Source organism: Coregonus clupeaformis, chromosome 7 (genome assembly GCF_020615455.1).
Source record: "Coregonus clupeaformis isolate EN_2021a chromosome 7, ASM2061545v1, whole genome shotgun sequence".
Classification (NCBI taxonomy): domain Eukaryota; kingdom Metazoa; phylum Chordata; class Actinopteri; order Salmoniformes; family Salmonidae; genus Coregonus; species Coregonus clupeaformis.
In genome coordinates, this window is record NC_059198.1 from 66,302,872 (window position 1) to 66,328,612 (window position 25,741).

The 25,741-nt window shown below is 43.8% G+C and overlaps 1 protein-coding gene across 3 annotated transcripts in view; it reads left to right on the forward strand.

The window, feature by feature from the left end:
• Positions 1-1,244: 1,244 nt before the first annotated feature.
• Positions 1,245-25,741, forward strand: part of lin7a (lin-7 homolog A (C. elegans)) — a 57,919-nt gene continuing 33,422 nt past the window's right edge. For 2 of the 3 annotated variants that reach the window (XM_045221500.1, XM_045221498.1), the window contains exons 1-2: positions 1,245-1,369; positions 21,537-21,655. In XM_045221500.1, coding sequence (XP_045077435.1) covers positions 1,333-1,369; positions 21,537-21,655 — 156 coding nt within the window. In that variant the 5' untranslated portion in view covers positions 1,245-1,332. The remainder of the gene's footprint in view (positions 1,370-21,536; positions 21,656-25,741) is intronic. The other variant, XM_045221499.1, reaches the window with a different exon arrangement.

Genomic DNA, 25,741 nt, shown 5'->3' on the forward strand with positions numbered 1-25,741 from the left:
CCATGAGGGTGGTATGAGGGCCCGATGTCCACAGGTGGGGGTTGTGCTTACAGCCCAACACCGTACAGGACGTTTGGCATTTGCCAGAGAACACCAAGATTGGCAAATTCACCACTGGCGCCCTGTGCTCTTCACAGATGAAAGCAGGTTCACACTGAGCACGTGACAGACGTGACAGAGTCTGGAGACGCCGTGGAGAACGTTCTACTGCCTGCAACATCCTCCAGCATGACAGGTTTGGCGGTGGGTCAGTCATGGTGTGGGGTGGCATTTCTTTGGGGGGCCGCACAGCCCTCCATGTGCTCGCCAGAGGTAGCCTGACTGCCATTAGGTACCGAGATGAGATCCTCAGACCCCTTGTGAGACCATATGCTGGGTGCGGTTGGCCCTGGGTTCCTCCTAATGCAAGACAATGCTAGACCTCATGTGGCTGGAGTGTGTCAGCAGTTCCTGCAAGAGGAAGGCATTGATGCTATGGACTGGCCCGCCCGTTCCCCAGACCTGAATCCAATTGAGCACATCTGGGACATCATGTCTCGCTCCATCCACCAACGCCACGTTGCACCACAGACTGTCCAGGAGTTGGCGGATGCTTTAGTCCAGGTCTGGGAGGAGATCCCTCAGGAGACCATCCGCCACCTCATCAGGAGCATGCCCAGGCGTTGTAGGGAGGTCATACAGGCACGTGGAGGCCACACACACTACTGAGCCTCATTTTGACTTGTTTTAAGGACATTACATCAAAGTTGGATCAGCCTGTAGTGTGGTTTTCCAATTTAATTTTGAGGGTGACTCCAAATCCAGACCTCCATGGGTTGATAAATTTGATTTCCATTGATAATTTTTGTGTGATTTTGTTGTCAGCACATTCAACTATGTAAAGAAAAAAGTATTTAATAAGATTAATTATTTCATTCATTCAGATCTAGGATGTGTTATTTTAGTGTTCCCTTTATTTTTTTGAGCAGTGTATATCAGCCTGGGGCTGCAGGACAACAAAAATCACCTGTCATGAGCACAGGTTGGCTATGAAATTGGCAGTGAAGAATTCAATATCAAAATGTTCATATCAGCTATTCAATATTGAACACAGTTGGGCTATAGGTCAGTCCCATCCACACTCAGTTATTTGCATAAAGATATTAATCCCGCGGTTGTTCGGTTTGACAGGACCGTTGGATCAGTCCTATGGAGAGGCGGCGCGGGAGGTAATCCCCTCTTGCTTCCAGCCACTCCCTCTGACGGGCTCTGTGCTCTCACTCGCCCGTTTGGCTTGAGTTGCTTCTGATGCTGCAGCTACCATAGTCGTTCTATCTCCCAATAACAGCAGTCATGGCGACAGAGGTCCAACCACTCACTCTGGATCGAGGTAAGACGCACAACCGTCGGATTCGCTTTGTTGTTGAATTATTTATGGTTCCGTAACTTCAGCGGGCGATGCATAGGCGGACGACATTTGAGGTGAAACTAGTATAGGCTATTATTTAAATGTGACATTCGTCAGTTTATATTTCTCTCTTGCCGGATACCGTTATTCGCTGGGAATAAAATGTATGCACCGTTTGGTGCGCACTCTGCAAAATGGGATAAAACGGCTTAAATAATGCTGTTCAGCAATATTATAACAAAGGTGTATTACATCCCACTGCTTATTAATAGAGTGCATTTATCACTGTTATGTAATATCCAGTAGAATATTATCTCGCTGTATTCTTCACTTCGTGATTGGGATAAATAATTTATTGGGCGCAGGAAACCAATCACGCGTAAATCCTTACTTCTCTGGACATCAGACAACTTTTGGATGGGTAGGCTTAAGAATAGATAACAGCTTTTTTGATTGGTTTATATCTTTCTTGAATCTATTGGGAATTTGGACAGTGAACAATAAAGGGGTACAGGTCTTCACCCCATAGCATACCTGTTGTTGGCAGTGAAAAATGAATTCATTATTCTAAAGGAAAGGATAAGTCCACAATGTAGTCTACCTATAAGCCTACGTCATATTTTGGAGTAGCAATAGGCCTACTTGCACGCGGACTTTAGGTGATATTGCTTTCCTACAGTACCCTGCCTGTCCAGTGATAACAGATGGATACAGATGTGTCACAGCATGATTGCAGGTCATGTGATAAAAGCTTATTTTATGAGCTCATCATTCAGATGTAGTCATGCAACCATCACCGAGATTGCCATTGGTTCTATGTAGCCTACTTATTTTTTCCGATAGCTCCTGGCTATTGTTTCATTTTGATATTCAAAACGGGGACCATGGGGAATATGGATAAAATGTGTAGCCTACGTATCAGTCTGGAAATATGTAGCCTATAGAGTGCTTAAATCCGGCAGTGAAAGGCATTAGTGTGGCTGCATGACACAAACGAAACGAGTGGTGTTAAAAATAGAGAAAGAGGATACATCTGGGAAAAGTAATGGGCATGGACTCACTTTGAATGATTGCCACAACAGTCAGTGACAGTAGGCTAAGCTGTAAACGACTTGGAATAAACAACTCAATTGAATGGTCAATTGAATGTAGAAGGCAAGAGGATCTGTCTAAATGGAAAAATTACAAATGGTGACATCTTTACATTGTATTGTCCACAGCATTGCGCATGAGTAATCTATCCTGGCTGTTGTCGTGAAGTATGGAATGGATGTAAACCAAGGATCATCAGCAAAAGTGACCTGTCTTTATGCCCAAGGAATAGCGGATAATATACGTTTTATTCACACTTTATAAACATTGGCTCATTTGAATGATTTACAGTTAATTCCAATGCTCAGTGGCAATTGGACTCATTATTGCGTGACTGAAGCAACTGATAGGGGCTCTACATTAGTCAAACGTCTTCACATACTGTATATGAGCTTGAATGGGGAGTGTGTGCAATGGCAAAAACATGATACAGGGCAAAATGATAAACAAGAAGCTCAACTCAGTTTCCTCCCACCATCCTCAGTTCAAGGAATTCAGTAATTAGGGGAAGGAACATTTCTGGCATTGAGATTCTATTGATAAACAAGTCATTCATTATATGACACAGTGGGGAAGAGTTGTTTTCTCCCCAGTCAAACTGAAATATAAATGCCAGTATAAGCTACTCAACCCTTTCCATCAGATATGGACATTTGGGTTTGCATATAGGTAGACTAGTGAGTCAGAGCCCTTATCATTTCAGAGAGAACATTCAGGTGACTGCTGTATTCACATGTTCTGCACATTAACGTTAAGCGGTCACTGCCCCGCAGCAGTGATCATGTAGGGGATCATAATGATAGCTTTACAGGAGCTGTCATTGTCTTTGCACAGAGTCCTTTGTCGCTGCTGCCACTAGCGAGGAAACGCTGTAATTGATATTGAAAAGAAGGCTGTTTTTTTGTTGAAAGCAGGATGTGTTAGGAATTTGTCAAACACACACACAAAGAGGCGGGAAACTCACAGTGTGCTTTGAGGTCATGACTGCACTTCCTGCTATTGTCTCAGGAAATGACTCAAACACCACAGTCCTGTGGAGAAACAGCCTGTGTAGGAACCTCCCATGGCACCAAAGTTCTCCTTCAAAGATTGACTCTCATTCAAACACTAACCGGCTCCAGGCATGCCAAGACTATTGGTATTGATAGAGATACTGAGAGAGTTCTCAACTGTGTGCCATGAAGCCATAATAATATCAGTCAGGCTGAGGCTGGACAGTAATCACAGTGAAATGTGAGAGTGCTCTTTCTGCCAGATATTTGCTGGTGGAGAGGCATTTGAGGCCTTTTTGAGTGGAATACTTATCTATTTGCTAATTGAGCGGTGTAGGAAAACCCAGACACAGATGCTCAAACAGGTTTCTGTGCTGTCTGAAATTACAATGGATTTACTAAGAGGCCAAACATCGAGGGAGAGCAGAAGCTTGAATTCTGGAAGTCAATACTTTTTTTGATGCTCTCCATGCATGGTTTATTGCCATAACATAGAACAACCACACATTTCCTTGCAAGTTATCACTTATCCTTTGTTTTGGTCTATTCACAGGGGAGAAAGGGCAAAAAACTATAACCTACTCAGGGCCCTAAGCATGTTGTCTCACCATACTGCAGACAGGCTTTGCTTTGCTTGCAGAGGTCACTGGGTTTGTTTGCTGTTGCGCAGCAACCTTCCTCTTGTACCTTGCTTTGGGTGATAACAGAGAGGAGGGATTACAGGTGAGGTGAACAGCCAGCTCACCATTGCCATCAACGGAGAGCTGTTTAGAATGGCACAGCTCTGCGTAAGCTCTCATTAGAACCACATTGAAAGGAAAGGTAATTTGTTTGGGATGGACATTTGCCAGGTAATCAGTCAGAGGAAGGGAGACAAAAACAGAGTGCAGTGTCATCTGCTTCTGCCTTAAACGGTCACCATCAGGGCTCATTAGCCTAAGGAGTGATTTATTTTCCCTCTATAGTCAGGAATGTCACGGCAGGGCCATTTAGTGTTAATTCACTCGATTTATGGGGGGGATTGATAAAGTGAGGTGCGTCCACTTAAAAAGCTCTCCTGTTGAGGAGCTGGCCTCATGTCTGGCAAGCCCCTGCTGGCCTGTTCCTCTACTCATCCAGAGTATGAGCACAGTAGAGGTTTTTGTGTGGTAATTTCTGTGTGGTTGCCAATGGCACAAAGGATACGCAGGTCAAATTGGGAAGTGGCAGATGGCATGGCCCCTCCGGGGTAATTTATTCTGGCATGTGGAAGGCAGACATTCTCGTAGTGACTGTGTTAGGGATTGAAGAATAGTTCAGACTAGTCTTACTTTTAACATTTTAGTCATTTAGCAGACGCTTTTATCCAGAGCGACTTACAGTAGTGAGTGCATACATTTTCCTACTTTCTTTCCCTACTGGGCAGTCTTGAATCAGTCAGCTATGAAAAGTTTCTCTGTAAGGGCCTTAGACATCCCAGTGGAGACGGAGAAGATGCACCTACATTGCATTATCTGTTTTCATCATCACCATACCTTAATGAGCCAGCTGAGTTTAATTGGAATGTATTTACACCACACAGCATTTTTATTAATGCTTTTTGCAAACAGCTCAACATCATGTTTTAGACTCTTACTCAAGTATAGAAAGCAGTGAAGCACTCATTGCTTAATACTGTGGCGTTGAAAGGCTTGGACCCCAGGAAGAGTAGCTGCTGCTTTTGTAACAGCTAATGGGGATCCAAATAAAATCCTAAAGGCTTGATGACTTTCTCTAGTGAGGGTGACCTTTGTTAGTCACAAGCACTTGTTAAGGGGCTGAAATAATCTGTGCCCAAGGCAGGACAGCACAGACCTGGTGTGTTTCAGTACAGCAGCATCGCTAGCTGCTTGTATGGTCTTCACATTTTATTTATGACGCATCCAGAGTGATGGCCGCATTAGTAAATCCAGTCATCAAAGTAGAGCAGAAACTGAACTCAGTGTACTTGAAAGGCTGACTCATTCTGGAACTGGTGACTGTTTGACACCCTGCTATTTATAGTTTGAACCATCATTTCTGTGGTCGTCCGTCATTGATTCGATTTAAGAAAATCTCAAGGTGAAACGTGCACAGTATATTAGAGAGAGATTTACCTCTAAACGTCTTAACATTGTCAGTCACAGAAACAGATTTACCGCTAAACGTCTTTACATTGTCAGTCACAGAAACAGATTTACCACTAAATGTCTTTACATTGGCAGTCACAGAAACAGATTTATCACTAAATGTCTTTACATTGTCAGTCACAGAAACAGATTTAGCACTAAACGTCTTTACATTGTCAGTCACAGAAACAGACTATAGTAGACTAGGTTATTAGATACACACTATTAATTCATTGATTCCTCTTGGCTCTTTAGAGGACACTGCTTTCAGTAGCTGTCACGCCCTGGCTCTGGGGACTCTTTAATGTTGAGCCAGGGTGTTAGTTTCTATGTTTAGTTTTCTAGGTTTCTGTTCTAGATCGTTGTTTTCTATGTTGGCCAGGGTGGTTCCCAATCAGAGGCAGCTGATTCTCGTTGTCTCTGATTGGGGACCATACTTAGGCAGCCTGTTTTGCACAGGTCATTGTGGGATCTTGATCCGTAAGGTTTGTGTTTAACCCTAGGACTTCACGTATCGTTTATTGTTTTGTTCGTGTGTGTACTCATTAAAAGAATGTACGCTTATCACGCTGCGCCTTGGTACGGTTCATGTAACGATCGTGACAATAGCACTTTCAGAATAGTTGTCTCCCAAAGTTGGACACCCTCTAAAAGACCTTCATAATTTTATTAGAACATGAATTAGAATGAGCATAAATGTTTTATTTGTTGGATGCCTCAAGAAATCTTTCTCACAAAGAATTCAGATATTATTTATATTGGCCTTTGTTCTATTTATTTTGCTTTTATTTATCTCTTTATTTGCTATTGGGGACACATACATAGGCACATTATGAATTTATTCATACGTACGCTTGAGGACGTACAGTATAATTTTGGTTAAAGTTTGCCACAGTGATTTCAGTATACAGTAAGTTTGCTTTACTGTCTGCTGTAATTGGAGACGGATGATAAACCTTTCAAATAGAGAAATATGGCATTACCCAGTCAGGAGTGATTGTTGAAATAGAAAATGGTAGATGAGAGCCCTATGTGACTGCTCCAAAAACACCTCTCATTACTTTCAGCTCATCCAATCAGGCAATGGTAATGAGTGTTCTCACTGCTCACATTCAAAGTGTGGCAAAGAGAAGTTAAGCTAGGTCAAATGTTTGGCAAGTAGCATCAATATTCCTGACTACTCAATGCATAGCAATATACTGGTGTTTCATACTTTATTTAGTTATATAATACTGATGAAGGCAAGAAACATGCCTCCCCAACTTCACAGATGTAATTAATGTAAATTAGGAGTTGTATGTTTAACTTTTAACAGCCATTGTTTTGCATCCCATCTCTGGCTCCACATCCCTAATAACACCTCCAATAAGAGCAGCAGTATTACCTTGACACCTTTGTCTTCCTTGAAAACAAGTATCAAATGAAACAGGAAAAATGGTTTTATTGCACACAGTGCTCATGCCTTGCAGATGTTCTAATGGCAACATTGACCTGCCGTTGTGTCGGTGTAAAAGCTGAGCATACAGTAACTGCTCTTTGAATATTTTCATTTTTTGGAGGAGGGGTGAGTCCCACAGATGTTTCGCACATCTGGACCCCCGGAGTCCATCTCTTGAGTTGGTGAAGCGCCAAGGGGGCTGAAGTCTCATTGGAGTGTGGAGACATGAGGAGACATGAGGAGAATACAAATGGATTAGTAGGTGAGTGGATTCCCTCCACTGACTTCTATTGGTTTCAAATGAATCTATCTCAGTGGAGTGAGGAAACCCTAAGAGAGGAGATCTTTCAATATAAGCCTACTAGAATGTGTGTGCCCCCAGGCTTGGAGGGAAGCAAAAGTCATTCTGCTACCTAAAAATAGTAAAGCCCCTTTACTGGCTCAAATAGCCGACCAATTAGCCTGCTACCAACCCTTAGTAAACTAGTGGAAAAAATTGTGTTTGACCAGATACAATGCTATTTTACAGTAAACAAATTAACAACTTGCTTATAGAGAAGGACATTCAACAAGCACAGTACTTACTCAAATGACTGATGATTGGCTGAGAGAAATTGATGATAAAAAGATTGTGGGGGCTGTTTTGTTAGACTTCAGTGCGGCTTTTGACATTATCGATCATAGTCTGCTGCTGGAAAACCTTATGTGTTATGGCTTTACTCCACCTGCTATATTGTGGATACAGAGATACCTGTCTAACAGAACACAGAGGGTGTTCTTTAATGGAAGGCTCTCCAACATAATCCAGGTAGAATCAGGACTTCCCCAGTGTCACGATCGTCGTTACAGGAAGCGGACCAAGGCGCAGCGTGTGATACAAACATGACTTTATTTTAATTAACGTAACGAACAAACCAAAACACGACTCGTGAAGTCCAACAGTTAAACATACCGAAACGGAACAAAAACCCACAACACCCACAGGAAAACATACAGATTAAATATGGCTCCCAATCAGAGATAACGAGCCGACAGCTGACACTCGTTACCTCCGATTGGGAGTCATTGACCAAACATAGAAATAAACCCAACAGAAATACAAACATAGAAATACACCCAACGAATGAACACACCCTGGCTCAAATTACAGAGTCCCGGAGCCAGAGCGTGACAGTACCCCCCCCTAAAGGCGCGGACTGCGACCGCGCCTCAATACGGGCTAAACAAGGGAGGGCTGGGTGGGCATACCTCCTCGGCGGTGGCTCTGGCTCTGGCCTTGATCCCCACCTCCTCTCCCACCCCCCAAAGTACCCCTGGTCCTGTCTAGCCCCGCTGGCCGGAGCCGGACTGACGACACGCGCCCCTGGCTTGGTGCGTGGAGGACGAACGGGCCTTACCAGGCTGACGACGCGCACCACTGCCTTGGCGCGGGAGCAGGAATGGGCCGGACCGGTCTGACGAAGCGCACCCCTGACTTGGTGCGGAGAGCGGAACCGGGCCGGACAGGGCTGACGACACGCACCACAGACTTGGTGCGGGGAGCAGGAACGGGCCGGACAGGGCTGACGAAACGCACCACAAACTTGGTGCGGGGAGCAGGACTGGGCCGGACAGGGCTGACGAAGCGCACCACAGACCTGGTGCGGGGAGCAGGAACGGGCAGAGCCGGGCTGACGAGACGCACCACAGACTTGATGCGGGGAGCAGGAATGGGCCGGACTGGACTGACGACGCACACCACTGGCTTGGTGCGGGAAGCTTGGATGGGCCGGACTGTACTGGGGACACACACCACTGGCCCTACACCGGGATCTGGAACGGGCCGGACCGGACTGGCAACACACGCCAGTACCTCTCGCCGTGCCCCTACTTCCTCCATCCCCTCTTTGACCAGTGGCCCCCGTAACCCGGCGGCCTTCTCCGGCAACCCACTGGACCACTCTATCGCGGCCTCCTGCTGGTCCGCCGTCGTGAGCCCCCCCCTAAAAATTTTCGGGGCGTCTCTCCTACCCGTGGCCCAGGTCTCCATGTCCCTCGCCAGCTTCTCGCCCTTCTGCCATAATGTCAAGCCCCTCTCTTCCTCACTCGGCTTGACCCAGTCCAGGAGGCGAAGGAGATCTGTGAGGGATCTCCCGGCGATGGCTCCTGGACACGCTGCTTGGTCCCATCTTGGTGGGTTTTTCTGTCACGATCGTCGTTACAGGAAGCGGACCAAGGCGCAGCGTGTGATACAAACATGACTTTATTTTAATTAACGTAGAACGAACAAACCAAAACACGACTGCGTGAAGTCCAACGGTTAAACATACCGAAACGGAACAAAAACCCACAACACCCACAGGAAAACATACAGATTAAATATGGCTCCCAATCAGAGATAACGAGCCGACAGCTGACACTCGTTACCTCCGATTGGGAGTCATTGACCAAACATAGAAATAAACCCAACAGAAATACAAACATAGAAATACACCCAACGAATGAACACACCCTGGCTCAAATTACAGAGTCCCGGAGCCAGAGCGTGACACCCAGGGCAGCTGTCTAGGCCCATTACTTTTTTCAATCTTTACTAATGACATGCCACTGGCTTTGAGTAAAGCCAGAGTGTCTATGTATGCGGATGACTCAACAATATACATGTCAGCTACTACAGCTACTGAAATGACTGCAACACTTAACAAAGAGTTGCAGTTAGTTTCAGAGTGGGTGGCAAGGAATAAGTTAGTCCTAAATATTTCTAAAACTAAAAGCATTGTATTTGGGACAAATCATTCACTAAACCCTAAACCTAAACTAAATATTATAAAAAATCATGTGGAAATTGAGCAAGTTGAGGTGACTAAACTGCTTGGAGTAACCCTGGATTGTAAACTGTCATGGTCAAAACATATTGATACAACAGTAGCTAAGATGGGGAGAAGTACAGTGGGGAAAAAAAGTATTTAGTCAGCCACCAATTGTGCAAGTTCTCCCACAAGATGAGAGAGGCCTGCACTTTTCATCATAGGTACACGTCAACTATGACAGACAAATTGAGAAAAAAAAATCCAGAAAATCACATTGTAGGATTTTTAATGAATTTATTTGCAAATTATGGTGGAAAATAAGTATTTGGTCACCTACAAACAAGCAAGATTTCTGGCTCTCACAGACCTGTAACTTCTTCTTTAAGAGGCTCCTCTGTCCTCCACTCGTTACCTGTATTAATGGCACCTGTTTGAACTTGTTATCAGTATAAAGGACACCTGTCCACAACCTCAAACAGTCACACTCCAAACTCCACTATGGCCAAGACCAAAGAGCTGTCAAAGGACACCAGAAACAAAATTGTAGACCTGCACCAGGCTGGGAAGACTGAATCTGCAATAGGTAAGCAGCTTGGTTTGAAGAAATCAACTGTGGGAGCAATTATTAGGAAATGGAAGACATACAAGACCACTGATAATCTCCCTCGATCTGGGGCTCCACGCAAGATCTCACCCTGTGGGGTCAAAATGATCACAAGAACGGTGAGCAAAAATCCCAGAACTACACGGGGGGACCTAGTGAATGACCTGCAGAGAGCTGGGACCAAAGTAACAAAGCCTACCATCAGTAACACACTACGCCGCCAGGGACTCAAATCCTGCAGTGCCAGACGTGTCCCCCTGCTTAAGCCAGTACATGTCCAGGCCCGTCTGAAGTTTGCTAGAGTGCATTTGGATGATCCAGAAGAGGATTGGGAGAATGTCATATGGTCAGATGAAACCAAAATAGAACTTTTTGGTAAAAACTCAACTTGTCGTGTTTGGAGGACAAAGAATGCTGAGTTGCATCCAAAGAACACCATACCTACTGTGAAGCATGGGGGTGGAAACATCATGCTTTGGGGCTGTTTTTCTGCAAAGGGACCAGGACGACTGATCTGTGTAAAAGAAAGAATGAATTGGGCCATGTATCATGAGATTTTGAGTGAAAACCTCCTTCCATCAGCAAGGGCATTGAAGATGAAACGTGGCTGGGTCTTTCAGCATGACAATGATCCCAAACACACCGCCCGGGCAACGAAGGAGTGGCTTCGTAAGAAGCATTTCAAGGTCCTGGAGTGGCCTAGCCAGTCTCCAGATCTCAACCCCATAGAAAATCTTTGGAGGGAGTTGAAAGTCTGTGTTGCCCAGCGACAGCCCCAAAACATCATTGCTCTAGAGGAGATCTGCATGGAGGAATGGGCCAAAATACCAGCAACAGTGTGTGAAAACCCTGTGAAGACTTACAGAAAACGTTTGACCTGTGTCATTGCCAACAAAGGGTATATAACAAAGTATTGAGAAACTTTTGTTATTGACCAAATACTTATTTTCCACCATAATTTGCAAATAAATTCATAAAAAATCCTACAATGTGATTTTCAAAAAAAAAAATCTCATTTTGTCTGTCATAGTTGACGTGTACCTATGATGAAAATTACAGACCTCTCTCATCTTTTTAAGTGGGAGAACATGCACAATTGGTGGCTGACTAAATACTTTTTTCCCCACTGTATGTCCATAATAAAGCGCTACTCTGCCTTTGTAACAACACTATCAACAAGGCAGGTCCTACAGGCCCTAGTTTTGTCACACCTGGACTACTGTTCAGTCATGTGGTCAGGTGCCACAAAAAAGGACTTAGGGAACTTGCAATTGGCTCAGAACAGGGCAGCACGGCTGGCCCTTGGATGTACACAGCGAGCTAATATTAATAACATGCATGTCGATCTCTCCTGGCTCAAACTGGAGAAGAGATTGACTTCATCACTACTTGTGTTTTTATACATATATATTTTTTTATTTTATTTTATTTTATTTCACCTTTATTTAACCAGGTAAACCAGTTGAGAACAAGTTCTCATTTACAACTGCGACCTGGCCAAGATAAAGCAAAGCAGTGCGATAAAAACAACAACACAGAGTTACATATGGGGTAAAACAAAACAAAGTCAAAAATACAACAGAAATACATATAATATACAGTGTGCAAATTTAGCAAGTTATGGAGGTAAGGCAATAAAATAGGCTATAGTGCAAAATAATTACAATTAGTACTAACACTGGAATGATAGATGTGCAAGAGATGATGTGCAAATAGAGATACTGGGGTACAAATGAGCAAAATAAATAACAATATCAATCAATCAATTTTATTTTTTATTTTATATAGCCCTTCGTACATCAGCTAATATCTCGAAGTGCTGTACAGAAACCCAGCCTAAAACCCCAAACAGCTAGTAATGCAGGTGTAGAAGCACGGTGGCTAGGAAAAACTCCCTAGAAAGGCCAAAACCTAGGAAGAAACCTAGAGAGGAACCAGGCTATGAGGGGTGGCCAGTCCTCTTCTGGCTGTGCCGGGTGGAGATTATAACAGAACCATACCAAGATGTTCAAAAATGTTCATAAGTGACAAGCATGGTCAAATAATAATCAGGAATAAATCTCAGTTGGCTTTTCATAGCCGATCATTAAGAGTTGAAAACAGCAGGTCTGGGACAGGTAGGGGTTTCGTAACCGCAGGCAGAACAGTTGAAACTGGAATAGCAGCAAGGCCAGGCGGACTGGGGACAGCAAGGTGTCAGCATGCCCGGTAGTCCTGACGTATGGTCCTAGGGCTCAGGTTCTCAGAGAGAAGAGAGAACGAGAGAATTAGAGAGAGCATACTTAAATTTACACAGGACACTGGATAAGACAGGAGAAGTACTCCAGGTATAACCAACTAACCCCAGCCCCCCGACACATAAACTACTGCAGCATAAATACTGGAGGCTGAGACAGGAGCGGTCCGGAGACACTGTGGCCCCATCCGAAGAAACCCCCGGACAGGGCCAAACAGGAAGGATATAACCCCACCCACTCTGCCAAAGCACAGCCCCCGCACCACTAGAGGGATATCCTCAACCACCAACTTACAATCCTGAGACAACATTTACATTTACATTTTAGTCATTTAGCAGACGCTCTTATCCAGAGCGACTTACAGGAGCAATTAGGGTTAAGTGCCTTGCTCAAGGGCACATTAACGTCATTTAGCAGACGCTCTTAGCCAGAGCGACTCACAAATTGGTGCGTTCACCCTATAGCCAGTGGGATAACCACTTTACAATTTGGGGGGGTTAGAAGGAACACTTTATCCTATCCCAGGTATTCCTTAAAGAGGTGGGGTTTCAAATGTCTCCGGAAGGTGGTGAGTGACTCGGCCGAGTATAGCCCACAGAGGTCTCCACCACAGCACAAACCAAGGGGGGGCGCCAACCCAGACAGGAAGATCAGACAGGAAGATCAGGGATGAGGTAGTTGGGCGGGCTAATTTCAGATGGGCTGTGTACAGGTGCAGTGATCGGTAAGGTGCTCTGACAACTGATGCTTAAAGTTAGTGAGGGAGATAAGTGTCTCCAGCTTCAGAGATTTTTGCAATTTGTTCCAGTCATTGGCAGCAGAGAACTGGAAGGAATTGCGGCCAAAGGAGGTGTTGGCTTTGGGGATGACCAGTGAGATATACCCGCTGGAGCGCAGACTACGGGTGGGTGTTGCTATGGTGACCAATGAGCTAAGATAAGGCGGGGATTTGCCTAGCAGTGATTTATAGATGGCCTGGAGCCAGTGGGTTTGGCGACGAATATGTAGTGAGGACCAGCCAACAAGAGCGTACAGGTCACAGTGGTGGGTATTATATGGGGCTTTGGAGACAAAACGGATGGCACTGTGATAGACAACATCCAATTTGCTGAGTAGAGTGTTGGAGGCTATTTTGTAAATGACATCGCCGAAGTCAAGGATCGGTAGGATAGTCAGTTTTACGAGGGCATGTTTGGCAGCATGAGTGAAGGAGGCTTTGTTGCGAAATAGGAAACCGATTCTAGATTTAACTTTGGATTGGAGATTCTTAATGTGAGGAGAGAAGGAGAGTTTACAGTCTAACCAGACACCTAGATATTTGTAGTTGTCCACATACTCTAGGTCAGACCCGTCGAGAGTAGTGATTCTAGTCGGGTGGGCGGGTGCAAGCAGCGTTCGGTTGAAGAGCATGCATTTAGTTTTACTAGTGTTTAAGAGCAGTTGGAGGCTACTGAAGGAGTGTTGTATGGAATTGAAGCTCGTTTGGAGGTTTGTTAACACAGTGTCCAATGTGTTTATGAGAGGTGTTGACATGTTAGGTGCACCGAGCTGTCTGTTTGAGCTACTGGCGCACAGCTCGGTCTCCCATGCATACCCCACAAGACATGCCACCAGAGGTCTCTTCACAGTCCCCAAGTCCTGAACAGACTATGGGAGGCGCACAGTACTACATAGAGCCATGACTACATGGAACTCTATTCCACATCAAGTAACTGATGCATAGTAAAATTTGATTTAAAAAACAGATAAATAAACACCTTATGGAACAGCGGGAACTGTGAAGCAACACAAACATAGGCGCAGACACATGCATACACACACATGATAACATACGCACTATACACACCCGTACACATGGATTTTTGTACTGTAGATATGTGGTAGTGGTGGAGTAGGGGACTGAGGGCACACAGTGTGTTGTGACATCTGTGAATGTATTGTAATGTTTTTAAAATTGAATGAACTGCCTTAATTTTGCTGGACTCCAGGGATCCATAATAAATACAAATACAGGACTGGTATCCTGGGGCTTCACTGAGCCACATTCTTTTAATGAGTGGAATAGAGAGAGAGCCAGATCCATGCGTACTCTCAAGTTCCTCTCTCAGATGGATTGGAGTGTTAGTTAGTAAGGCAGGCCAGGATCATGTTGCCTGTCTGTATGTTACCCTCCAGATGTACTGTAGTTATTCATAGAGCGGCTCCGGCTTGGTAACAGGCCACGCCATGTGGGCGGTGAGGATATTCTTAGTGGTGTGTAGAGCTACGCTTACAGAGTGGTTTGCCTTTGTGTTGGTGTTGTAGGCTGAGGGACTTTAACGTCGATGCTTGTGATGGTATAGCTCAATATTACCATGGTTTTACTGGTCTGTGTGTGTCTACATAGCCAATTATAAGGTCAGATTAATAAGGACTTAAGTTCTCAGCTAGTCTCCTAGGTGATGTGGCTAAATGCACCATGCAGGGATTTGATGTGAGGCGTCATTGTAACATGTCTTATTTGGGAGTCGTTGCAGACACAGCTACAGTGGGGAGAACAAGTATTTATTCATTTGCATTTTATTGCATGACATAAGTATTTGATACATCAGAAAAGCTGAACTTAATATTTGGTACAGAAACCTTTGTTTGCAATTACAGAGATCATACGTTTCCTGTAGGTCTTGACCAGGTTTGCACTGCAGCAGGGATTTTGGCCCACTCCTCCATACAGACCTTCTCCAGATCGAGTTCAAACAGGTGCAGTTAATACAGGTAATGAGTGGAGAACAGGAGGGCTTCTTCAAGAAAAACTAACAGGTCTGTGAGAGCCAGAATTCTTACTGGTTGGTAGGTGATCAAATACTTATGTCATGCAATAAAATGCAAATTAATTACTTAAAAATCATACAATGTGATTTTCTGGATTTTTGTTTTAGATTCCGTCTCTCACAGTTGAAGTGTACCTATGATAAAAATTACAGACCTCTACATGCTTTGTAAGTAGGAAAACCTGCAAAATCGGCAGTGTATCAAATACTTGTTCTCCCCACTGTATGTGGATGTGACATAATCACCCTGGGCTGCCAAGCAAATCTTATACCCTAGGGTTTTATACCCCTTAGATCACACACAGAGCAAACTATTTGATGTCTCACTCCTCAGTCCTCACACTGTATACAAAATACAGGATTGCTCCTCACAGCAATGGGATGGCGTTCTACTACTACTGCATGTTTTACAACAATTATCACACAACACTATCCAAGGTCTGTCCAAGACATTCTGTCCACAAATAGCCATCTACATATTGAAACAAATCAACACAGCAGTGCTTGCAGAGGGGATGAGCTAGCAGATCAAGGGAAGCAGTGTGGATGATGGGTATAATAAGTGTCACGATGCAGCAAATGAAATGCAACTGTTGGAGAGGGGAGGCTTTTATTACCTATTACCTGCAATAACTCCGGGATCAGGAGAGCCACTGCTCTAGACTAGCCCTCATAACTGGTCTAGGGGGATAACTACTATCACATCTGGTAGCAACAGACCATATTAACTGTTGGTGTGTTGGCTAACTGGGCTCAGACACTGGACAGTCTGAATAGGGGAGATGGGACATTACATGTATGGCCTCGTTACGGTATTTGCGGTATTTGTTACACAAATGGAGGTCTAAAATACTGCCTTTGACTGCTTGTAGCCTAAAACTTTTCAGGACTTTTCAGGACTGCCAGATCTCCTTTCAAACAACTTGATATCCGGTCAAAATCCTTCCCTTTAGCAATCAAACACGGTTAGCTTTACTTTTACAAAATAGCTTTTTAGCCTATAACCCAGTTTATTTCAAATAATTAATTTAATTCCCCCGACAGAAGTTAAAAGCCAAACTACTTGAAAGTGGTGCTGAACAGGTGGAGAATCCTAACTATCGCTTTTGATCAGTGTAGCGTCAAAGTACAAAAACGGACCCCAAAAAATCCCATCTATAAATATTGTTTTTTAGAAATCTTAATCTTTGAAGCGTTGCTCGAGTTCGGAGTACTCATCAAAGTCCTTGACGAGGATGAAGAAATTGTTGCTAATGAGCAAATGAGGGCAGTTAAAAGCCCTCCTGATCTGGCCCTGACCTCGCTATAATGAGAAATAAACGCTCATAAAACTACCCAGGCTGCTTGGAATAATACCAGCACATTACTGGCCACTCATTAGTGCAAAGCTAACTTGGTTTTTTACAGGTATGGTACAGAATATTGTACAACTTCAGTCACCTTACTTAGGGACTCATAGGCCGCCTATTAAATCTGATGGAAATTCTGTACATTAGCTACATTACCTTTGCACAGCTCTGTTGCAGGGGTAATGTAAAGTAGTAATGAATACTGTTATATCCCTTCATACACACTCACAGGTTCAGAGAAAAGTGTCCCTTTTCCTGTGCCCGACTCCCTATGCACCAGCTCTAATTCTGCTCACATCTCCCCATCCCCTGAACCTGACAGGTCAGGCAACAACCTGGAAGTGTGTTGGGTCATTTTCCTGTTGAAAAACAGATGATAGTCCCACTAAACCCAAACCAGATGGGATGGCATATCGCTGTAGAATGCTGTGGTAGCCATGCTGGTTAAGTGTGCCTTGAATTCTAAATAAATCAAAGACAGTGTCACCAGGAAAGCATCCCCACACCATAACACCTCTTCCTCCATGCTTTACGGTGGGAAATATACATGCGGAGATCATCCGTTCACCAAGGACACATTTCCACCGGTCTAATGTCCATTGCTCGTGTTTCTTGTCCCAAGCAGGTCTCTTCTTCTTATTGGTGTCCTTTAGTAGTGGTTTCTTTGCAGCAATTCGACCCTGAAGGCCTGATTCACACAGTCCCCTCTGAACAGTTGATGTTGAGATGTATCTGTTATTTGAACTCTGTGAAGCATTTATTTGGGCTGCAATTTCTGAGGCCGGTAACTCTAATGAACTTATCCTCTGCAGCAGAGTTAATTATGTGTCTTCCATTCCTGTTGCGGTCCTCATGAGAGTCAGTTTCATCATAGCGCTTGATGGATTTTGCAACTGCACATGAAGAAACTTTCAAAGTTCTTGAAATGTTCCTTTTGACAGACCATCATGTCTTAAAGTAATGATGGACTGTCGTTTCTCTTTGCTTATTTGAGCTGTTCTTGCCATAATATGGACTTGGTATTTTGCCAAATAGGGCTACCTTGTCACAACACAACTGATTGGCTCAAACACATTAAGAAGGAAAGAAATTCCACAAATTAACTTTTAAGAATGCACACCTGTTCATTGAAATGCATTCCAGGTGACTACTTCATGAAGCTGGTTGAGAGAAAGCCAAGAGTGTGCAAAGCTGTCATCAAGGGAAAGGGTGGCTATTTGAAGAATCTCAAATATAAAATATATTTTGATTTGTTAACACTTTTTTGGTTACTATATGATTCCATATGTGTTATTTCATAGTTTTGATGTCTTCACTATTATTCTACAATGTAGAAAATAGTAAAAATATGAGTAGGTGTGTCCAAACCTTTGACTGGTACTGTATATACATTGAGGGAAAAAAGTATTTGATCCCCTGCTGATTTTGTACGTTTGCCCACTGACAAAGAAATGATCAGTCTATAATTTTAATGGTAGGTTTATTTGAACAGTGAGAGACAGAATAACAAAACAAAAATCCAGAAAAACACATGTCATAAATGTTATAAATTGATTTGGATTTTAATGAGGGAAATAAGTATTTGACCCCCTCTCAATCAGAAAGATTTCTGGCTCCCAGGTATCTTTTATACAGGTAACGAGCTGAGATTAGGAGCACACTCTTAAAGGTTTGTTACCTGTATAAAAGACACCTGTCCACAGAAGCAATCAATCAATCAGATTCCAAACTCTCCACCATGGCCAAGACCAAAGAGCTCTCCAAGGATGTCAGGGACAAGATTGTAGACCTACACAAGGCTGGAATGGGCTACAAGACCATCACCAAGCAGCTTGGTGAGAAGGTGACAACAGTTGGTGTGATTATTCGCAAATGGAAGAAACACAAAATAACTGTCAATCTCCCTCGGCCTAGGGCTCCATACAAGATCTCACCTCGTGGTTGCAATGATCATGAGAACGGTGAGGAATCAGCCCAGAACTACACGGGAGGATCTTGTCAATGATCTCAAGGCAGCTGGGACCATAGTCACCAAGAAAACAATTTGTAACACACTACGCCGTGAAGGACTGAAATCCTGCAGCGCCCGCAAGGTCCCCCTGCTCAAGAAAGCACATATACATTCCCGTCTGAAGTTTGCCAATGAACATCTGAATGATTCAGAGGAGAACTGGGTGAAAGTATTGTGGTCAGATGAGACCAAAATGGAGCTCTTTGGCATCAACTTAACTCGCCGTGTTTGGAGGAGGAGGAATGCTGCCTATGACCCCAAGAACACCATCCCCACCGTCAAACATGGAGGTGGAAACATTATGCTTTGGGGGTGTTTTTCTGCTAAGGGGACAGGACAACTTCACCGCATCAAAGGGACGATGGACGGGGCCATGTACCGTCAAATCTTGGGTGAGAACCTCATTCCCTCAGCCAGGGCATTGAAAATGGGTCGTGGATGGGTATTCCAGCATGACAATGACCCAAAACACACGGCCAAGGCAACAAAGGAGTGGCTCAAGTAGAAGCACATTAAGGTCCTGGAGTGGCCTAGCCAGTCTCCAGACCTTAATCCCATAGAAAATCTGTGGAGGGAGCTGAAGGTTCGAGTTGCCAAACGTCAGGCTCGAAACCTTAATGACTTGGAGAAGATCTGCAAAGAGGAGTGGGACAAAATCCCTCCTGAGATGTGTGCAAACCTGGTGGCCAACTACAAGAAACGTCTGACCTCTGTGATTGCCAACAAGGGTTTTGCCACCAAGTACTAAGTCATGTTTTGCAGAGGGGTCAAATACTTATTTCCCTCATTAAAATGCAAATCAATTTATAACATTTATGACATGTTTTTCTTCTTTTTTTGTTGTTGTTATTCTGTCTCTCACTGTTCAAATAAACCTACCATTAAAATTATAGACTGATCATTTCTTTGTCAGTGGGCAAACGTACAAAATCAGCAGGGGATCAAATACTTTTTTCCCTCACTGTATATATATATATACATTTTACATCCTATAGAACGTTCTGTGTGATATTATCTCTGCTATACAACACTTGGCCATCATTACAGAAGATGCTGAGTGGAGTCGTGGAGTTAGGGTGATTAATGCCCTGTAAAGATCTCCCTGACAACACTTCTTGGCTTGCAGTAATCAATCCTGATGGAAATCGAGCCCACAATTTCTTCTGGTTCACTGTAATCCACTGTGATATTCTGGGTATCATGTTCTTTGTCCATTTATACTTGTGTACTAACAGTAAATGTTGTGCCCTTGTATGTCTGTTTGACTGCCTAACACTGGCACAAAATATAACCTGCTAAACGACTACAGGTTCTATGTATGCAGTTCTCCCTCCTACCTAGTTCGCCCTAGGTCTGTAAACAGTAATAGCTTTTTGTCTCCTCTCTGCCTCATTGGGTTACACTAGATTTTCTTCCGTCTTAGTCCAGCCTCCCTGGGTTTGGCGTGATGTTTGTAAACATTGTTGAGTGTTTACCTCGCTCTGATGGTGTCGTCCAGAACGTGGCGCTAGTTCAACACCAGGGTAATAGTGTTTCAGATCATTGTTTACAATCCTTACGCTTAGCCTCTGTATACACTTGCTATTCCGATGTAGTTTGATATTTCTTGGATTAATAAAGTAGACATCTCCTCACTTAACGATTTGAAATGTTTCCTTTTTCACATCTAAGCTATATTATCAACTCCAAAACATAATCTTGCTATTTCTTCCAAGTGTCACTGTGTCGACATCAAGCTAGGTTTTAAAAATAAAAAATCAGTATTTGATTACAAGTGGTTTGATCATTTTCGAGCGACTCACTGATTGCAAACTGTATAGTTTGGTCTTTGCACATGCTGAAGGGATAAAGGGTTGACAGATGCACATTATCGACCAACTGCTTTTTATTTTGGTTCTTCTAAAACAACTGACTCAATGATTAGGCTAAGCACCAAATCCCTCCTCTCCCCTTCCAGCATGTACTGGCAGACCGATGGGGCGGCGCGCACAATTGGCCCAGCGTCGTCCAGGGTAGGGGAGGGATTTGGCCGGCAGGGGATGTAGCTCAGTTGGTAGAGCATGGCGTTTGCAACGCCAGGGTTGTGGGTTCGATAAAATAATGTATGCACTAACTGTAAGTCGCTCTGGATAAGAGCGTCTGCTAAATGACTAAAATGTAAATTTAAAATGTACTGTAATTTCTACATTTTTCCTGTTTGTCGCTAAGAGTGTGAAAGTAATCTGCCTTACTCCCTGGACTTATTCAGGGGATGATAATTAGGGGTGGAGACCTTACTAGACACAGGAGTCAAAGCCTTTAACTTAGGGCGTCATGGGCTTGTTTTAAAAGGATCTAATGCCCACGGTACCGCTCCTGCCGGAAATCGCTCGCTTTGAACGGAACGATTCCCTCCCTCGAAAGTCCGCCCCCCATTTTCTCATGCATGGAGCAGGCCTAATGCAAACGACGCTGGGATTGCTTTCTCTCTCTTTCTTGTTCCCCTTGGCCTTGACTGAGTTTTTTTTCCGTTATCCTCTATATCGATTCACACCGGTGTCTTTCTCAGGGCTCTGCTGTTAATGTAATTCAATATTAATGTAATTCATTTTTCCCTTCTTGTCCTCTCTCTCTCTCTCTCTCTCTCTCTCTCTCTCTCTCTCTCTCTCTCTCCTCTCTCTCCTCTCTCTCCTCTCTGTCTCTCTTTCTCTCTCTCTGTCAGATGTGGCCAGGGCGATCGAGCTGCTGGAGAAGCTACAGGAGTCCGGGGACATCCCCGGTCACAAGCTGCAGTCCCTGAAGATGGTGTTGCAGAGTGAGTTCTGCACAGCCATTAGAGAGGTGAGTCGAGTCCCCGGTCCCATGGCCCCACTGCCTCAGGTTCCTTTTGCCCCTGCCAACACAGGGAAATTAACCACAGGTTAATGGTTCTTTTTAATAGATGGTTCTTTTTAATAAATAAATGTGGCTATCCTAGTCAAATCTAATGTCTTAAAGGGTGTAGTTGCAAAGAAAGTTAGAAATAATAGAATAGGAATGGTGTTGTACACAACAATGTAGACTTCAAGGGCTGTTCTTCCAGACAGACCACAAATCAAATCAAATCAAATTTGATTTGTCACTTGCGCCGAATACAACAGGTGTAGACCTTACAGTGAAATGCTTACTTACAAGCCCTTAACCAACAATGCAATTTTAAGAAAAAAGTGTTAAGTAAAAAATAGATAAGTAAAAAATTTAAATATCAAATAATGAAAGAGCAGCAGTAAAATAAAATAACAGTAGGGAGGCTATATACACGGGGTACCGATACAGAGTCAATGTGCAGGGGCACAAGTTAGTCGAGGTAATTGAGGTAATATGTACATGTGGGTAGGCTCCACTTAGTTTATGTCAACTCAGACACACAGACTGAAGAGTAAGAGGGCCATCAATACTCAGACTGAGGTCATCTAAAATATAATATAATATGCCATTTAGCAGACGCTTTTATCCAAAGCGACTTACAGTCATGCGTGCATACATTTCATGCGTGCATACATTTCTAGTAGGAAATGTCAGAGAGGACTGGCCCTTTCATTGAGTAGCAGGATGAGAGAAGGCTGGCCTGGGAGTCAGGCAGAGACACTGGAGCCTGGTGCTGCCTGGTGGTAGGGAGGCTTCATGTCTCTGCCAGGAATAGCAGCGATGCAGCACCCTACAGACTAGCTTAAAACAGCTGGCCATTGAGAGGGAAAGAGCGAGAGAAACACTTCAACCACCAACAACACATCCAGTCACCAGGGAAACTAGAGAGGATCAGCTTGGATTGGTTGCTGAGGCTGACCGGCCATGGGTTCCAGTCAATGACGTCCTTGTGTGAGCTGACACTAGTGCCACGGTGCAGAATGGCTCTTTCTCCTAGAGGTCTGACTGCTAGAGGGGCTAGAGGGGGAAGATGAGTGGTTATGGCCATGATAATGTTTACTAACTGAGATCATTATCAGCACATGCTGTTACGCTGCAACATTCAACAGCTGGGTACTCCACTGTGGCGTTCACGTTAGTGGTTACTAGATTAACAGCCTCCCAAGACAATAAATGCTCCCATGTCTCTATGGAAGACCAGAGAACATGGCATTTATGTGAATTGAGCAATACCTTGCCATGCTTGCCGTGTCGCATGTGTTTACAATCCAGCATACGGTCACAACCCCTGTGCACACTTTTCTAGCACACGCTAATTTTAAAATGTCACCCTTTTTCCCCAGACTATGGATAGTGACGAGAATCGTAAAACACTTTCCTGCAGCTCGCTCTTAATACCCTAACATAGCAGGACTAGACTGTTGAGCCTCTTTGAGCTACATTGGTGATCTAATCGTATCGTAATCACATTTGACCTCTTCTGACCCCTGTTCTGTACTGCATGTCTGCAGATGTGTAGTCTTTGTAGTTGAGAGAGCTATTACAGGAAGGTTGCTTCAGAGCCCTCTATTGTTGCGCTGTATTGGGATTCACCTGCATGTAATTTCATTAATGCAGATGACCTATACTGCATTGAGTTGCGGCCACCAGGTATTATAACTGAGCAATTCGATTTGTTCCCCTCCTCTCATATCTGCTGGGGAAGCTCATTTCATGGTCTGATGAACAGAATCCCACAGACCAGGGTAGCTTGATCATGTCTCTACTGTAGAAGTCACAAAGGTGATCCGGTTGAAAACCTTCTTCACAGTGTCAATAGAATTTACAGCCACATGAATCAGCCTAGCTATGGGTGAGGGGGTTAGCTGGCTAACTGTTGATAGGGGAAAATGATGGGGGATGGAAATGCCTGCTAAGCTGGAAGACACCCAATGACAGAGAGATGGACTGAGGAGGAGCGTCGCTCTTCCCAACCATGTCTATCAATGACATCTTGGAGCTCGGGGAAAGTCCCTGAATGAGTCGTCAGATGAAAAGGGAAGGACACCAGGGAAGACTGGGAGCGCTAACCAGCTGGAAATGATGGACTTTATGATGATTTCCAGCTTCTCTGTTAGCTTGACTTAAAGCGTTATGCATATCAAGAACTGGTCCTGATGAGAATCATCCGAGAGGCCCGAGCAAACGATTCAACCACACATGAAATCGAATCATGACTTTCTTAGTCACAAAACAATGCAGGTAATTTTTCCTTGCTAAGAAAAAGCATAGTCTATTCCAATGAACTGAATTAATTATGTGATCATAGAGTTGTAGTAGCCGGATGATAATGGAATAGTGCATATGTATAAGGGTCTCACTTTGAATTCATATAAAGGAAAGGATTTGTGTGCCGCTCCATTGAGGGCGGACCTTTGCCTCTTACTGCATTTACTGCTGAAGGATGAAAGCCACTTCATTTAATTATCTCTGTGCGTTTAATAGTCTCTTTTTGTGTCATGCAGACAGAGCAAGGGAGGTCTGTGAATGAACAGTTATTAAATACTGTGTCGCTTCTACCGAATGACCCCTTTAAACTCTGTCAGCTAGAGAGAGGAGAAGGAGAGCTCTTCAACCGCTCTTTCTCTCTCTCTGTCTCATCTCTTCCCCCATTTTGCTCTCTGCTCCCTGACTCAGTAGAGAGAGGGAGACTGTCGGGGAGCCATGGTTACACGCGTCATGCCAGGCACCCTCCGGGCAGCTCTCTCCACAATCAGGCATTGTGGCGTCCTCGTAAGGCTGACGGTAGACTGGTAGCCCCCAGCCCGTCAAGCACAGTGAGCCTTCTACAGAGGTGAAATAGATCTGGGTTAATGAAAGCCTGCCATGGTGAACTCCCAGTGAACCGGAGTGTTAGAAGAGAGAGGGAGAGTATATTCAGGAGGAAAGTAGAGGACGGAGGTAAAGATGGATGCATAGCAACAGGAGGGGGAGTGGGGTAGAACTGATGCCTTCAGGAGTGCAAGTCTTTCAAATCTCTCTCACTCGCTCCTCTCTCTCCATCTGTCTCTCAATTCAATTATATTTCAATTTAAGGGCTTTATTGGCATGGGAAACGTGTGTTAACATTGCCAAAGCAAGTGAAGTAGATAATAAACAAAAGTGAAATAAACAATAAATATTAACAGTAAACATTACACTCAGAAGTTTCAAAAGAATAAAGACATTTCAAATGTCATATTATGTATATATACAGTGTTGTAACAATGTGCAAATAGTTAAAGTACAAATGGGAAAATAAATAAACATAAATATGGGTTGTATTTACAATGGTGTTTGTTCTTCACTGGTTGCCCTTTTCTTGTGGCAACAGGTCACAAATCTTGCAGCTGTGATGGCACACTGTGGTTTTTCACCCAGTAGATAAGGGAGTTTATCAAAATTGGGTTTGTTTTAGAATTCTTTGTGGATCGCTGTAATCTGAGGGAAATATGTGTCTCTAATATGGTCATACATTTGGCAGGAGGTTAGTCTCTTCTCTCTCTCTCTCTCTCTCTCTCTCTCTCTCTTTCTCTCTCTCACTCACTCTCTCACTGTATGTTCCCTGGAGCTTCACAACATCAACTGACGGTAAAAAGAACACAGCAATTTGTTCCATGTTGCGACTGTTTTCTTTATGTTATTGGAGATTATTTTCCCCCACTGAATTATCGGAACAGAAGGTTAAATTCATTAATTAACTGGGTTCATTAAGGTCAGTCTAAAAAGCTCCAATATCTTATTTTTGTAAGTGAACTGCTTGCTGAGAACAAAATACAATTTCTTTATTTTGTTGGTGTGAATTGTGAGCTTGAGGTTATTCTTTTATTTTCATATCAACAAACAGACTTTGTTTTTCATCAGTCAGAGACGGAGGATATTCGGGATATACGTAGGCTACACCAAACCACTTGTTTTATTGTTGAAGCACAGATGAAGCACTTTGAAGTCGTAAAGGAGCAAGGGCCTTTGTTTTGTTCCAGCTCATCATACAGAAATATT